The following is a 13,854-nucleotide window of genomic DNA, read 5'->3' on the forward strand; positions in this document are numbered from 1 at the left end:
GTCCTTGGAAGCAATATATTTTGACATATTCCAACTCCTTAGCTCCAAGACTTATGTAATTCAGACGTCTCAACTAGGGTTGCAACAGGGTCTGATTGGGCCGGTCTTTTTAAAACCCCAGTCCAATCCTGAGTCCCTTTAGCTTGGCCTGGGCCAAGGCCCGACCTTGACTTAGGGCCTGAAAATTCCAACCTTGACCCTCCCTCAGGGTTGGGCTATAACCATAGGGGGGGGGGGGGAGGGGAGATGCATGGGTTGGCTATGATGGGAAGAAAGAAGAAAGAAGGAGGAAAAAAAAAAGAACATGAAGAACATGGTTAGGTTGGGCTGGCCGGGCTCCGGGCGAGTCAGTGGACTTAGGCCTTTTCATTGCCAAACTTGCAACCCTAGTCTCAGCTTTGTCGATTTTGTGTCTTCAATAAATTTCAATTTTTACCAAAAAAAAAAAAAACAAGAAATTACAAAAACAAAATCCATTCTTACCTTAAAGAAAATGAAGCATAAGAGGGGTAATAGAAGGGACAACACACATATCCACATGTACAATTTGGATCCTCTATTGTCGAGCTGCATGGCAGGACCGTGCTGCCAAGACACGATAAGGCGTGCAATGACTACCTTATCCCCAGTCGGGCAAGGCACTTGGACAGGGGTAAGGCGATCATAGTGCACCTTGCCGTGTCTTGGCAACATGGTCCTGCCAGGCAGCTCGACAGTAGAGGATGTAGATCCCCCACATGTATCATTACCGAACAACTATCACATCCTCATTATTATTAGTATTAATAGTAGTAGTTGATCGTTCAATTAATGACTTTTCTTTTTGGATAATCCAATACCTGACCTTTATTTTTTATTTTTGGTAAATTCCACCCAAGATGATGTATAGGGAAATGGTGACGATTACTGTTTGTCACCACTAACCATTGGCAAACTGTAGAGAGTAAAGTCAGCAATCAAACAATGCATTTGTATATTCCTATCTTATTTTGATTTTTTTATCATAAAAAAAAATGTCGGCAGAGGAGAGCTGAAAAAAAAGATCTACCTATCACACAGTCCACACACTGGTCCTCGTAGTCGCCTCACGTGGGCCTCGTGATGCACTTAAGAAATTAGGATCTCCTGCCACGTGTATACATTGCATGATACGAGTGAATCTACGGCGATTACGCAGGCTAATAGATCAATCACGTGGGTTAATGTGGGACCCACAAGCGTTAGCTAGAGTCCACTCCTCCGGCCTTAGATTCTCCACCGTGATTCTCTTCTAAAGTTGCAGAGGAACAACCAACCTGCGGTGGAAATTGCCGGCTCGAAGAAGAACCGCCGTCTCGGGTTAAGACTTAAGACTTAAGAACGGCTGCCCGCTGCCCAGCCTTCTGACACTTTACTCCACAACCTGACCGAGTGACCGTTCTGACTGCCTCGAATATTACTCGTCTCTGCAACTCAAGCATAAGAAGAATATGAAGCAAGAGACGAAGTTGTCCGGGTCCTCGTGTTGTTCTCGATCAACAACTACATCTGATTTCCTCTTCTGGGTTTTCTAATTTGGTGCTTTCAAACTCTTCATTTCTAGTTGGGTATTTTCATAAAAGGATCTTTGAGGATTGTTCTGTATTGATTTCTATCCAATCTCCTTCAGTTTGAACAGAAACTTATCTTTTGTTTCTGTTGTGGTTTCAGTAGCTGTGGATACTATCATACTACATGCTTTTCTGATCTGCTCTAGTCTGTATGTTTTGAATGGCGTGCCACGAGATTCATTCATGGACGTTCTGTGGGCTCGTTGGGGCTTTTTTGGATCTTGGATTGGCTTATCTATTGCTATGTGGATCGACCCTTGCTTTCTTTGCCTCGAAATTTTTGGGTATCTTCGGTTGGCACTTGCCGTGCCCCTGCAACGGACTTTTCGGTGATCCTCATGGCGGTAAGTGCTTGCAGAGACTACTCGTAGACTACCCATCGCGGGAGATCTCATCTGTTCAATTATCTGTGAAGAGCAAGTTCCCATTCGATTCTATCTGGATAAATGACAAACAGTGCCAGTTTAGGGTTAGATTATTGGGAGACACAGAACGCTGTGATGGACCTCAGGAGATGGAGGGAGAAGCTTCGTCCAGTTCCTTCTCCGATGCCAGGAGAAGAAGATCTCAGAACTTTGCTGTGAGAGAGCTGTCGCATAAGAGTGAACTAGATGGGTTTCGATTGATGAGTTCTGCTCCTTTACGCGACAGCCGCACCGATGTTAAGGGGAAGGGAGTTGCGAGTCAGAAGCTGAGGTCCGGTTTACGTCGCCGGCGCAGAGCTGTTGCTGAACATAAGAAATCCTCATCTGTCTCATTCTCTGATCCCCCACGGTTCATCAATCGAGAGGTCTCTCATTCCCCTTACAGCATGAGCGAAACTGGTCATGAAATTTCTGAAGAAGGCTCAGTGCCTATGAGTTCCGCTAGGGTTGCCTTCCGAGGTGAGCGAGCGTTCAAAATCTTTTGTCTTTTTTCTTGAAAAAATCTTCTTCAATTTTGTTCTGAACATGATCTATTGATTCATTTATATGTGAATGTGCGTACATTGGTTACTGCAATGTAAGGAATGCTAATGTTTACGTTTTGAGATTTCAGATGACAGGGAGGGGCGCACTGGTAGTCGACTGGGTGAAGGAAGCCTGCATGGCTTTGAAGTGAATGGATCATTTGGTGAGAGTAGGATCATGGAGAAGGATGAACCATCTGATAAAGAATTAATTCGCAATGTTCGAGATGAGCTAAGGTTTGATGGGGATGAGAAACATGTGATTAGAGTCTTGGAACAAGCACTTGAAGAAGAGCAAGCTGCTCGTGCTGCTCTGTACCTTGAGTTGGAGAAGGAACGAAGTGCTGCTGCAACTGCTGCTGATGAAGCCATGGCCATGATACTGCGTGTTCAAAAGGAGAAGGCATCGATAGAGATGGAAGCAAGGCAGTATCTGAGAATGATTGAAGAGAAATCTGCTTATGATGCAGAGGAAATGGACATTCTCAAAGAGATTCTTGTGAGGAGAGAGAGGGAGAAGCACTTTCTGGAGAAGGAAGTGGAAACTTATAGGCAGCTGATTCTGCTTAACAATGAGCATATGAAAGGTAATGTGAATGATACGGTGGAAATATCAGCACCAAGGTCTACTTTTTCATTGGATTCGAATCAGGATCCAGTACGGATGCTGCAGCAGATTAGTGAATCTATTGACAAAAGGGAAATAGAGAAAAATGTTAAAACATCAACCAGTTATGAGACACACACTGTTGAGGGACCAAGTTCCTTTCATGCTTTTGTGAAAGAACTACCATCTTCAGACTGGGATAAGGATGCCAACTTCATGGAAAATGTGGATAGCCAAAGGAAAGTGAGTCCCAAAAAAATTAATCCACATGTGTCAGGATCCTTTGATGATTGTAACCAAGAGATTCAGGAGAAGGGAATGGTATCCATGGATGAGGAACCATCTGTTACTCAAGGAGAAGGGCAGATATTAGAGACAGTGTTCAGGTTATATAAGTTAAACAGCCCTCCAAAACATGGCTTTCTTGAGAAAACTATCATTTCAAGTAATGAAGGACATGTTCAAAAGGATAATGCTAGACAATGCCAAGGTGTTGAAATGGAGGCAGACCCAAATGTTAGTGGGACTGAAATCAATTTTCCATGTGATGGTGAAGATTTGGAAAAGCATGGAAGAAATGCAGATCGAGGAGGAAGTGCTCAACATATTTCTAAGGTTGAGACTGAACCATGTCTTTGTGATGTTCATGTGATTGATGACAGATCTAAGTTGTTTAAGGAGGAAGCTAGAGAAGAAAATCATGCAGGATTGACAGACTCAGATTCAAACAGGTCTAGGATACATGGTCTTCCATTTGACCCCTCTGGTATCAGTAGGATTAATGCTTCAACTGATCAACCGAGTACAAGCAGGGCAGCAACTGAACGAGACATTCATAGAAGCTTCTCTGACTTGACTGCTGAGATGCCACCAATCAGTAACATACATGGCAAATCTTTTCCCTTTGACTTGCGGAGGAATTCCATGTCTGCAGTTGATAATGAAAGACTGAAACTTGACACTGAAGTTGGGTGGCTAAGAGAAAAGTTGAGGATTGTGCAAGAGGAAAGAGAGAATCTGAGTTTTCCTATGGAGCACAGAGAAAGGGAGAAAATACAGTTGCAACTCTTAGAGGATATAGCAAAACAACTTAAAGAGATTCGGCAGCTGACTGAACCTGGGAAAACTGTTAGGCAGGCTTCTTTACCCCCAACATCTTCAAAGGTGTGTGATAAAAGTTTACTGTTATTCCTATTCAATCCATACAAAAATGCAAAATCCTATCACACATTTGCATCACATTACTTTGGTATTGATCAGCCATTAATTCTGTTGCTGGAAGTTGGTAGTAGAGTATTTCACTGGGTTCATTCAACTGATTAAATTGGACAAAATTTGGATGATATTTATGTCAATGTTGCAATTCTTGTTTTAAAATTCAACAATATATTAAGTTCAACTAGGTTTCTTTAATTCTGGGATTTCAGGATCTGCTTTCTACTTTTAATTGCTAGTTCTGATTTTTGTTTATGGTTTTAGGATTCTGTTTCTAAATCAGTAACTTAGTTCTGATCTTTGTTACGATCTCAAGAATTCCCTGCAACGATTCTGAATTTTCTGGTTGCTTTCTAGTTTCGTGGTTAGAATAGGAAAACTCCATATCTTGAGATCCAGCCATCAGATCTGGATCATACTTTACAGTCTTATTCCACCTGATAAACTGAGCTATCAATTTGAATTTCAGATCAATCTGAGAAATTCTCTATGAGTTATTTAAATTTCTAATCTAGCTTGTCCTTTTTTCCTGCGATCCTGTAGCAAGCTGATCTCCTGCTTGAATCAACATTCGAGATTAGCACTACAGTATTGAAGGTTTCAGAGTCATTAGGTCATGGACAATTGTGCCGAGGATTGCATGGTTGTAATGCTTATAGGCTTCTATGATTGGGTAGTAACTGTTAAACCTGTCCAAATATGCTTGTTTTCTGACATCCAAGTTTAATCGGTTTGTGAAGTTAGATCTGATGAGCTTACTTTACAAAGGAATGCTTCCAATCTATATTTACAACAACTCTACCTCTACCTGGCACTCTCTTGGATTGCAATATAATCAACCTTTTGGTGTTTATTTTTCGTAAGGATGCCTATTGTCACTGCATATTGTTGTCATACTCTTTCTAGGAAGTCATGGTGTGTCCAGTAGGATTATAAATATTCCTACTTTTATGACTTTACTCATCTGCTTACTCCTACTCAATAAATATGTTCTGGGATGAAGCACCAAACAGGCCACTAATGGTTCTTCTTCTTCTTCTTCTTCTTTTCTCCTTTTGTGATGTAATTTAGTCCAATTATAAAAATAACAGGCTCCAATTTATTAAGGACTAATAGTGATGAGACTCCAATTTATCTAATTGCAATAATTATGAACTCATAAGTACCTCTAATATCTTTACTCATTTAGCTCATGTTCTGTAGTATACTATAAACTAAAAAACTCCAATTCTATTTTTCCATATCAAACAACCTTGATTTAAGTTTTACACCTATACACTCACTTCTTAACCTTTCAAACCTAAGATGCTAGCCGGCATGTTCTTTGTTCTTTTCTTTACTGCTCACTAATGTTCATGGTGCAGCTTCTTTGAAATTCTTCTCTGGTCTCTTAAGTCAGTTATGGTAAGAAATCAACCTCTATATTCATACAATCCCAGTCTGATTCTTGGGACGATGCAATACTTCTTACAATCTGTAAATGGGAACTTGGTGGATAAATAAATAAATAAAGCTAGTTGAATGGGTCCCTCTTTAGAATATTATCAAGTTGAATTTTATCTGTTGCTCTTTTAGTAACCCTGGACCAGCTGGTGGTATCTTTCATAATCATGTGTTTTTGTACCATTATCTTCATCATCAGTCCCTATTCTCCGGGGACACCCTGATCGTCTGGATAATAGGGGTCACACCCGTCTCGGTCCATACCAGCATACACACCATTATCATTATCCTCTCCCTCAAAATTATCCTCCCCGCCACCATAATATCCACCTATAGGATCATCTAAAAGAAAGAATTCCACAGGGGTGAGCTCCATTGAGCCCAGTATGCGAAAGATAAACTACACACAAGCATATTCAAACAAAATCCTTTATGCAAGAATTCAATTTTATTCTTAATTCCATATATCAAGAGTCTAAGTCACTAAGTCTGTGCTACGCCAACTACTCGGGAAAACATTCTCGGTTCTTTCTCACTTCCCCGAGATGTAACCTCAATTGTTGTATGGAGCCCACACCAGTCGTAATCCTCCAGATCCTCCCCGTGGGTAGACTCCAATAATCATAGCCTAAACCCCATCCCGACGTACCATCACACTCCGCAGTGACAGGGGACTATGATCACCAACACCTGAACCCCTGCTGGTGAGGGTTGTAGCACCAGAGAATGACATCCCTAGCCATATGTAGTCTAAATGACATAGTACGAGGTGTACAGTGTTCCCGCATCCCATATTACGACACACCATACCTCTCGTTTCCAAGCCGACAACGACATCTATTATAACACATAAGATTCACATTACAACCATTCCACATTATATCATTCATATTCCACTATTCCATATCCATAAGTATTAATCATGAAGATCAACAAAACGTTTCCGTAAAGAAAGAGTATTTAAATATTTGTGCATGATTCCTAATAATCAAGTCTAGAATGCATTAAACAATCCCAAAAGATTTCAATGTTTATTCCCACTTACCTTTTCTCTTTCGTACAAAGTCTACCAAGTCTGGGTCGGAGATAGGCTTCGGATCTGGTCCCAGTGAAATGTCTAATTTCCTATTACAAGGCTCATTTCATTAGAATTCTTAATCGGTATTTTGTTCAATCTTTGATTTTTTTTCTTGTTCATTTGCATTTCAGGTGACTTTGTCGTACTGTCGAGTCTTATATGTTAAGTTTCGGTTTTGGGCTTCTTTATGAAAATTTACTTCTTTTTGTTGTGGTTTTAATGACACTAGAATCGGACCAAAATCATTTACGGTTGAGGGACATACGATCAGCGTAGCCCAACTGTCCAAAATCTATTTCTTTGTTTAAACTTCGACTTCGAGATCAGGTGTGGGGAGTTTTTGTCCGGAATGGGTGTTGGACCAAAGCATGGTTTTGGATCATGTTTCTGTTATGAAAAGGTTGGCGTTGGTTTCGTGAATTTACGATATACGGTTTGTGAGTTATTACCGTTTTCATTAGATCTACTCAGAAATTTTTAGTCTGCTGATCGGATGTATTCACCGACCGAAATGGGACCCATATTCTCCAAATCTGGTTTTAGTTCCTAAACGAAAAATGTCCGTTGTCGTGTCTAGTTTACAAAGGTTTTGAAATCAGCGGATTTGAAGTTCTGGAGAGTGAGATATCTCTATTTTCGTACAGGGTGTCAATTCTGAAAATTTGGTTTTCAAAGGTTTCATGTTGTAGGTACTGTTTGGTTTCTCATATTAGGCACCTAGTTATTATTCTTTGTTTTGCTATCCTTCCAAACAGAACTTAGGCTTTAGTTTAGATTGATGTTTAGGGGTTTGTTTGGTATTATGTATTGTGAGTTGGGCTATTTAGTGACACTTATATAATGTTGCCAAACAGATATTAGTTAGATTGGGTTAGATTAAACCAACCCAAACCGAACCGGATGGAGAGAGTTTCTCTTCACCCATCTTCAACCTCAAGCTCTCACCTTCGTTTCTTGCACATAGCAGCCCCTTCTTTTTTTTTTTTTTTTTTTAAAGATGAAACAAGGTCACAACCACCACCATGTGTGGTGGTTGGATCCGGCGGCTAGAGCCACCACCACTACTATTGCCAGCAAGGGGAAAGGGGCGGTGGTCAGCCATCATGGCCGAACCCCCTCTCCACCTCCAAGTTTAATCCTCTTCTTCTTAATCCTCTTCCAATCGTTCCTTTGATCTCCTTTTTTTTCCTCTTCTTTTCTCTTTTCTCTCTTTCTTTCCTCCAAGTTCCTCTCTGTTTCTCCAACGTTGCTGAAATGGAAGAAACAAAGATGGGTCTTTTATTATACCTTATTGTGTTTTTTTTTTAATAATAAAACCTGATTTATGAATTTACTATTTTGCCCTTCCTAATCCCACTAAGGATTTCCTATTCATCTAGCCCTTGCCTTGACAGCTAAGCACTTTGCTAGGTGTTTGTTTCTAAGAAAGCCATTAAGCCCTAACCTAATCCCACTACTGCCACATGTTGTAATCCACTTTCTATGCTAAGTAAAAAAAAATAAAAAATAAAAAATAATATTATATACAAAACACTATTTACTTTGTATGGAGAGAAAAGTGAAATCTTCAGTGATCACAAAAGCCTGAAGTATTTTTTCACCTAAAAGGAGCTAAACATGAGGCAAAGAAGATGGTTGGAATTGGTGAAAGATTATGACTGCACCATTCAATACCATCCTGTTAAAGCCAATGTAGTGGCTGATGCTCTAAGCAGAAAATCTCAGACTGTGTCGCTTGCTTCTCTAACTGTCAGCGAGCAACTTCTCGAAGAAGCCAGAAAGATGGACTTGGAATTTCTTGTGGAAGGGACATGCCTATCATTTGTAGCCTTGGATATAGGCTGCTTACCCGATTGGGGTAAGCAGTCCTAGTTGGATTGGGATTACTCCTACTAGTCCTAGCTGATTAGGATTAGTCCTAGTCATGTTAGGAGTAGTACTAGTCAGATTGGATTCTTTTATTTTATTTTATTTTTATTGTTTTATCCTCAGTTGAGTCCTATTCTGGCATTCCTAGTTGTATTAGGAATTCCTAGTAGGACTAGGACTGAGGTGTTATTATTCCTATTTGTACTTTGATTAGTTTACTTCAAGTTATTATAAATAAAGGGGCTTGGGTGATCGATTCCAATCACTCAAGCATTCATTCCAATGCTGTTTACATGGTATCGAGCCTAATCGATCTAGGAAACAGCTTCTCTCGATTTCAGGTTCTCTCCTCTCTCTTCTTTCTCTTTTTTTCCTTTTTTTCTTCTCTCCGCCACTCTCGGCCTCCTTCTCCACATCAGGGCAGCAACTGTGAGGTGATCTAATGCAATTTTAGTTGCTGCCCTCAATGTCACCTCATTGAAGATCGAAGAACAGCTGGTGTGACCTAAATCTGCCGGCAGGATTATTCCATCCCTGGAGATCGAGCTCTTCTTACACCTGAAGTTTGATTTCTTTTTTATGGAGATTGTTCCCTGCTTCTATTGGTCTACACCAGCCCTTAGTTGAAGACTGCAGAAGTGTTTGAGATACGATGCTGCACTTTTCTCGCAATTTCCTGCAATCAAGCTTCTTCCTAAATTTGTCAAAATTTAGGGTTTTTATTGGCTCATCGAAAGAGCTAATTTTTGGAGGTTATCTTCCCTGGTATTAGTAGGGAACTCGACCAAGGTTTCAGCCCATTCTCGACGGCTGAAAAACTCGCAAATTAAAAACCCATTCGAATCAGTTTTTTTACGATCTGATTTTTCTGTTTGGCTGAATCATGGGTGACTCGAGATGACTATCGCTACTTCGGAGGAGATCAAACTAGGTCTGATTTTCTTCCCTATCCTGCTGCCATAAAGCTTGATGGTACAAACTCCTTGATTTGGGCCAGATCATTATCCCTAACAGTGGCTGGTAGGGGACTCACTGGCCACCTCACTGGCACCACCAAACAACCTACTGAAGAAGGTGTTGCTCGTACTAAATGGGCTGCCAATGATGCAATGGTAATGTCCTTTGTTCTGAACTCTATGACCACCGACCTCTCTAGTCGAGATCTTCTCCTCGAATCTGCTACGGATATGGACAGCGTCAAGGGCACTTATGGTCGTTCTGAAGTGGTGCTCGTGTTTATGAAATCGGAAGACACTCCAAACCACTACTCGAGGGAGATGTCGTCACCAAATACTATGCTGCCCTCAAATGTTTATGGCAGCAATTGGATCACTATGCTCGGTTTCAGCCTACTACTACTGTTGATATTATTGCCTACCACACCTATGTAGACCAATTCCGTGTCTATGATTTCCTGGCTGGCCTCAATGATGACTATGATCCTATTAGGGTGCAAGTCCTTGGACGGGTTCCTTTTCCCACTTTAGAGGAGACTTTTTCTTATGTTCACAGTGAAGAGACACGACGGGCTGCCATGATGATTACTCCCAAAGTTGAGAGATCAGCCTTATAAACTGCTGGCCCCACTCTTGTTGCTTCTTCTGACAGTGTTGCTGCTTCTACTACCAAAGAGCCTGTTAAGTGTGAGCATTGTCACAAACCATATCACACCAAGGCTCAGTGTTGGAAATTATATGGAAAGCCAGCTGATTTTGAGGCCAAACGTGGTCGTGCTAAGTCTAAAAACAAAGCCAATCATACCGAAAGTGTAGCTCCAACTCCCATCGACATTGGTTTCTCCCGGAAGAACTCCAGGCTTTGCGTCGTATGTTGAACACATCAATCGCCTCTACTATGTCTGCTGCCAATTCAGGTTCCTTCTTTGCCCGCAGGTATTTCTTTTTTGGTCATTGTGCATCAAGTAGTATCCACTCCCATGGATCATTGACTCCGGTGCTACTGATCACATGACAGGTTCTTCTAGCCTTTTTAATACATATTCTCCTGCCTCTGGTAAGGATAAAGTCAAAATTGCTGATGGGTCCCTCTCCTCCATCTCAGGGAAAGGATCCATTGGTTGTTCTCCTTCCCTTACACTGTCATCTGTGTTGCATATTCCCAAATTTACAACTAACCTTCTTTCCATTAGCAGTATCACTAAATCCCTAAATTGTAAAGTGACCTTTTTTCCCACTCACTGTGTTTTTCAGGAACTGGACTCGGGGAAGACGATTGGATCGGGTAAAGTGCATGGCGGATTGTACCTGCTTGATGGCGATCCAACTCCGGCTTTGCCTTCGGCATCTTTCTCTTTTGATTTACATAAATGGCACTCTAGACTAGGCCATCCCCCCTTAGGTACTTTATCCAATTTATTTCCAGCATTAGTTAAAGACTGTAATAAGGAAGATTTTTTTTGTGAGCCTTGTGTCTTGGCTAAACAGACGCGTTCAACTTATCCTATTTCTAATAAACGATCCTCTTCCTTATTTCATATTGTTCATACTGATGTGTGGGGGCCTAGTAGGAAAGCTTCCCTGACTGGCCATCGGTGGTATGTCACTTTCATTGACTGCTATTCTAGGTTCACTTGGGTTTACCTTCTGCACACAAAGAGTGAAGTTTTTTTATGTTTTCAACACTTTCATCAAATGATTAAGACCCAGTTTAATGCCACTCTTCAAATTTTGAGGAGTGACAATGGGAAAGAGTATATGGAAGGTCAGTTCCAAAAATACCTTGCTGCACATGGAATCCTCCATCAGACCAGCTGTGTCGACACTCCAGCCCAAAATGGTGTGGCTGAGAGAAAAAACCGCCACCTCCTGGAGGTGGCTAGGGCCCTTATGTTTGCTCGCACTGTCCCTTCCCTTTATTGGGGGGATGCTGTCCTTACTACGGCCTATTTAATTAATAGGCTGCCCAGTCGGGTTCTTCTTTCAAAAGCCCCTATTGAGCTATTACTTGGCTCTTTTTCCTTTATAGTCCCACCTAAGGTGTTTGGATGCGTTTGTTATGCTAGGGATACAAGGTCCCCTGGTAAACTTGACCCACGTAGCCTCTGCATTTTCTTGGGTTATTCGCTACCCAAAAGGGTACAAATGTTACTACCCTCCATCCGAGACTTTTGTCGACATGGATGTTGTCTTTCATGAACATGTTCCATATTATGTGTCCCCACCTCTTCAGGGGGAGAGTGTTAGTGAAGATGTGCTGACTATTGACTCTCCACCTCCACTTCAGTCTGTTTACCATGAGTCTGAACCAGTTCGGCCTGCCCCTAGTACTCCCCCTGAGGCAGGGGAAGAGGTTCCTACACAAGGGGAGACCATAGCTATTCAGGGGGAGCAATCTACCCCGGTCCAGACTCCTATCCAATGGACAATTAGTGAATTTCAGAGGAGGATTGATGCCAGTAATGTGAAGACCTATGCAAGGAAACATAAGCAGGTTCAATCAACTGTTGCTCCAGTACCCATCCAATTGCCGAACCCGGATCCAGAACCTGCCTCTCCACCTGGTAATGATCCTGACTTACCTATTGCTCTTCGCAAAGGTGTCAGAACTTGCACTCAGCATCCCATATCTCACGTTGTTTCTTATGATTCCCTTTCCCCATCCTTTCGTGCCTTTATTTCCTCTCTTTCTTCTGTTCGTATTCCTAACAATTGGCAGGAAGCTTTATCAGACGGAAAGTGGAAGGCAGCTATGATGGAAGAAATGGACACCTTGAAGAAAAATAACACATGGGAGCTTGTGGTTCTTCCACCTGGGAAGAAAACCGTTGGATGTAAATGGGTGTTTGTAGTGAAACAGAAGGTGGATGGCACTGTGGATAGGTATAAAGCACGACTCGTGGCCAAGGGGTTCACTCAGACATACGGCATTGATTACCAGGAAACTTTTGCACCTGTTGCAAAGTTAAATACTGTTCGTGTGTTATTATCTTGTGCAACCTTGGATGGGATTTGCAGCAACTAGATGTAAAAAATGCCTTCCTAAATGGAACACTGGATGAGGAGGTGTCTATGGACATTCCACCAGGGTTCTCTTGTGACAGAAACCAAGGAAAAATATGCAGACTGAAGCGCGCACTTTATGGGCTGAAGCAGTCACCTCGAGCATGGTTTGACCGGTTCCACAAGGCCATGATTTCTGTGGGCTATAAGCAGAGTAATGCTGATCACACACTCTTTATAAAGAGGGTTGGTGAAAAACTCACTGTTCTTATAGTCTACGTTGATGATATAGTGGTTACTGGCAATGATGGCGATGAGATCAGACGGTTGAAGACCTTCCTTGGACAAGAATTTGAGATTAAAGATCTAGGAAAACTACGATACTTTCTTGGGATTGAAGTAGCCAGATCTTCTAAAGGCATTTTTCTCTCCCAAAGGAAGTATGTCCTAGACTTATTGGCTGAGACCGGGTTGCTAGGCTGTCATCCTTCAGATACTCCTATGGACCCTACTGTTCGACTCAAGGAGAAAGAGGGTGAGCCTGTTGATAAAGGCCGGTACCAAAGACTTGTAGGGAAGTTGATTTATCTTTCACACACACGTCCCGACATTGCTATCGCCGTGAGTATCGTGGAGCCGTTTATGCATGATCCCTACTCTTCTCATATGGAGGCTGTTCTTCGTATCTTGCACTATTTGAAGTTAGCTCATGGAAAAGGAATTCTTTTGTCTACGCATGGTCATCTACGGATAGAAGCATACACCGATGCTGATTGGGCTGGTTCTGCTGATCGGAAGTCTATTTCTGGTATTGCTCCTTTGTAGGTGGAAATCTTGTTACATGGCGTAGCAAGAAGCAAAATGTGGTTGCTCGTTCTAGTGCCGAAGTTGAGTTTCGAGCTATGGCACAAGGTATTTGTGAGTTACTATGGCTTAAAGGTTTGCTAAAAGATCTTGGTGTTCCTATTCGTCTTCCTATGATGCTGTACTGTGACAACAAGGCTGCTATCAACATAGCACACAACCCAGTACAGCATGATCGTACCAAGCATGTTGAGGTGGATAGGCATTTCATCAAAGAGAAGTTAGAAGTGGCTGATTTGTATTCCCTTTGTGACATCTCATGGATCAACTTGCCGATATCT

The 13,854-nt window shown here is 41.8% G+C and overlaps 1 protein-coding gene across 2 annotated transcripts in view; it reads left to right on the forward strand.

Moving 5' to 3' along the window:
- Window positions 1–1,654: 1,654 nt before the first annotated feature.
- The window catches only part of LOC122655517, a 48,868-nt gene continuing 36,668 nt past the window's right edge, over window positions 1,655–13,854 (forward strand). The window contains exons 1-4 of one of the 2 annotated variants that reach the window (XM_043849708.1): window positions 1,655–1,711; window positions 1,750–2,473; window positions 2,628–3,663; window positions 3,712–4,309. In XM_043849708.1, coding sequence (XP_043705643.1) covers window positions 1,750–2,473; window positions 2,628–3,663; window positions 3,712–4,309 — 2,358 coding nt within the window. In that variant the 5' untranslated portion in view covers window positions 1,655–1,711. Of the gene's footprint in view, window positions 1,713–1,749; window positions 2,474–2,627; window positions 4,310–13,854 lie in introns of both variants that reach the window. The other variant, XM_043849707.1, reaches the window with a different exon arrangement.

The sequence above is a fragment of the Telopea speciosissima genome, chromosome 3 (genome assembly GCF_018873765.1).
Source record: "Telopea speciosissima isolate NSW1024214 ecotype Mountain lineage chromosome 3, Tspe_v1, whole genome shotgun sequence".
Lineage (NCBI taxonomy): Eukaryota > Viridiplantae > Streptophyta > Magnoliopsida > Proteales > Proteaceae > Telopea > Telopea speciosissima.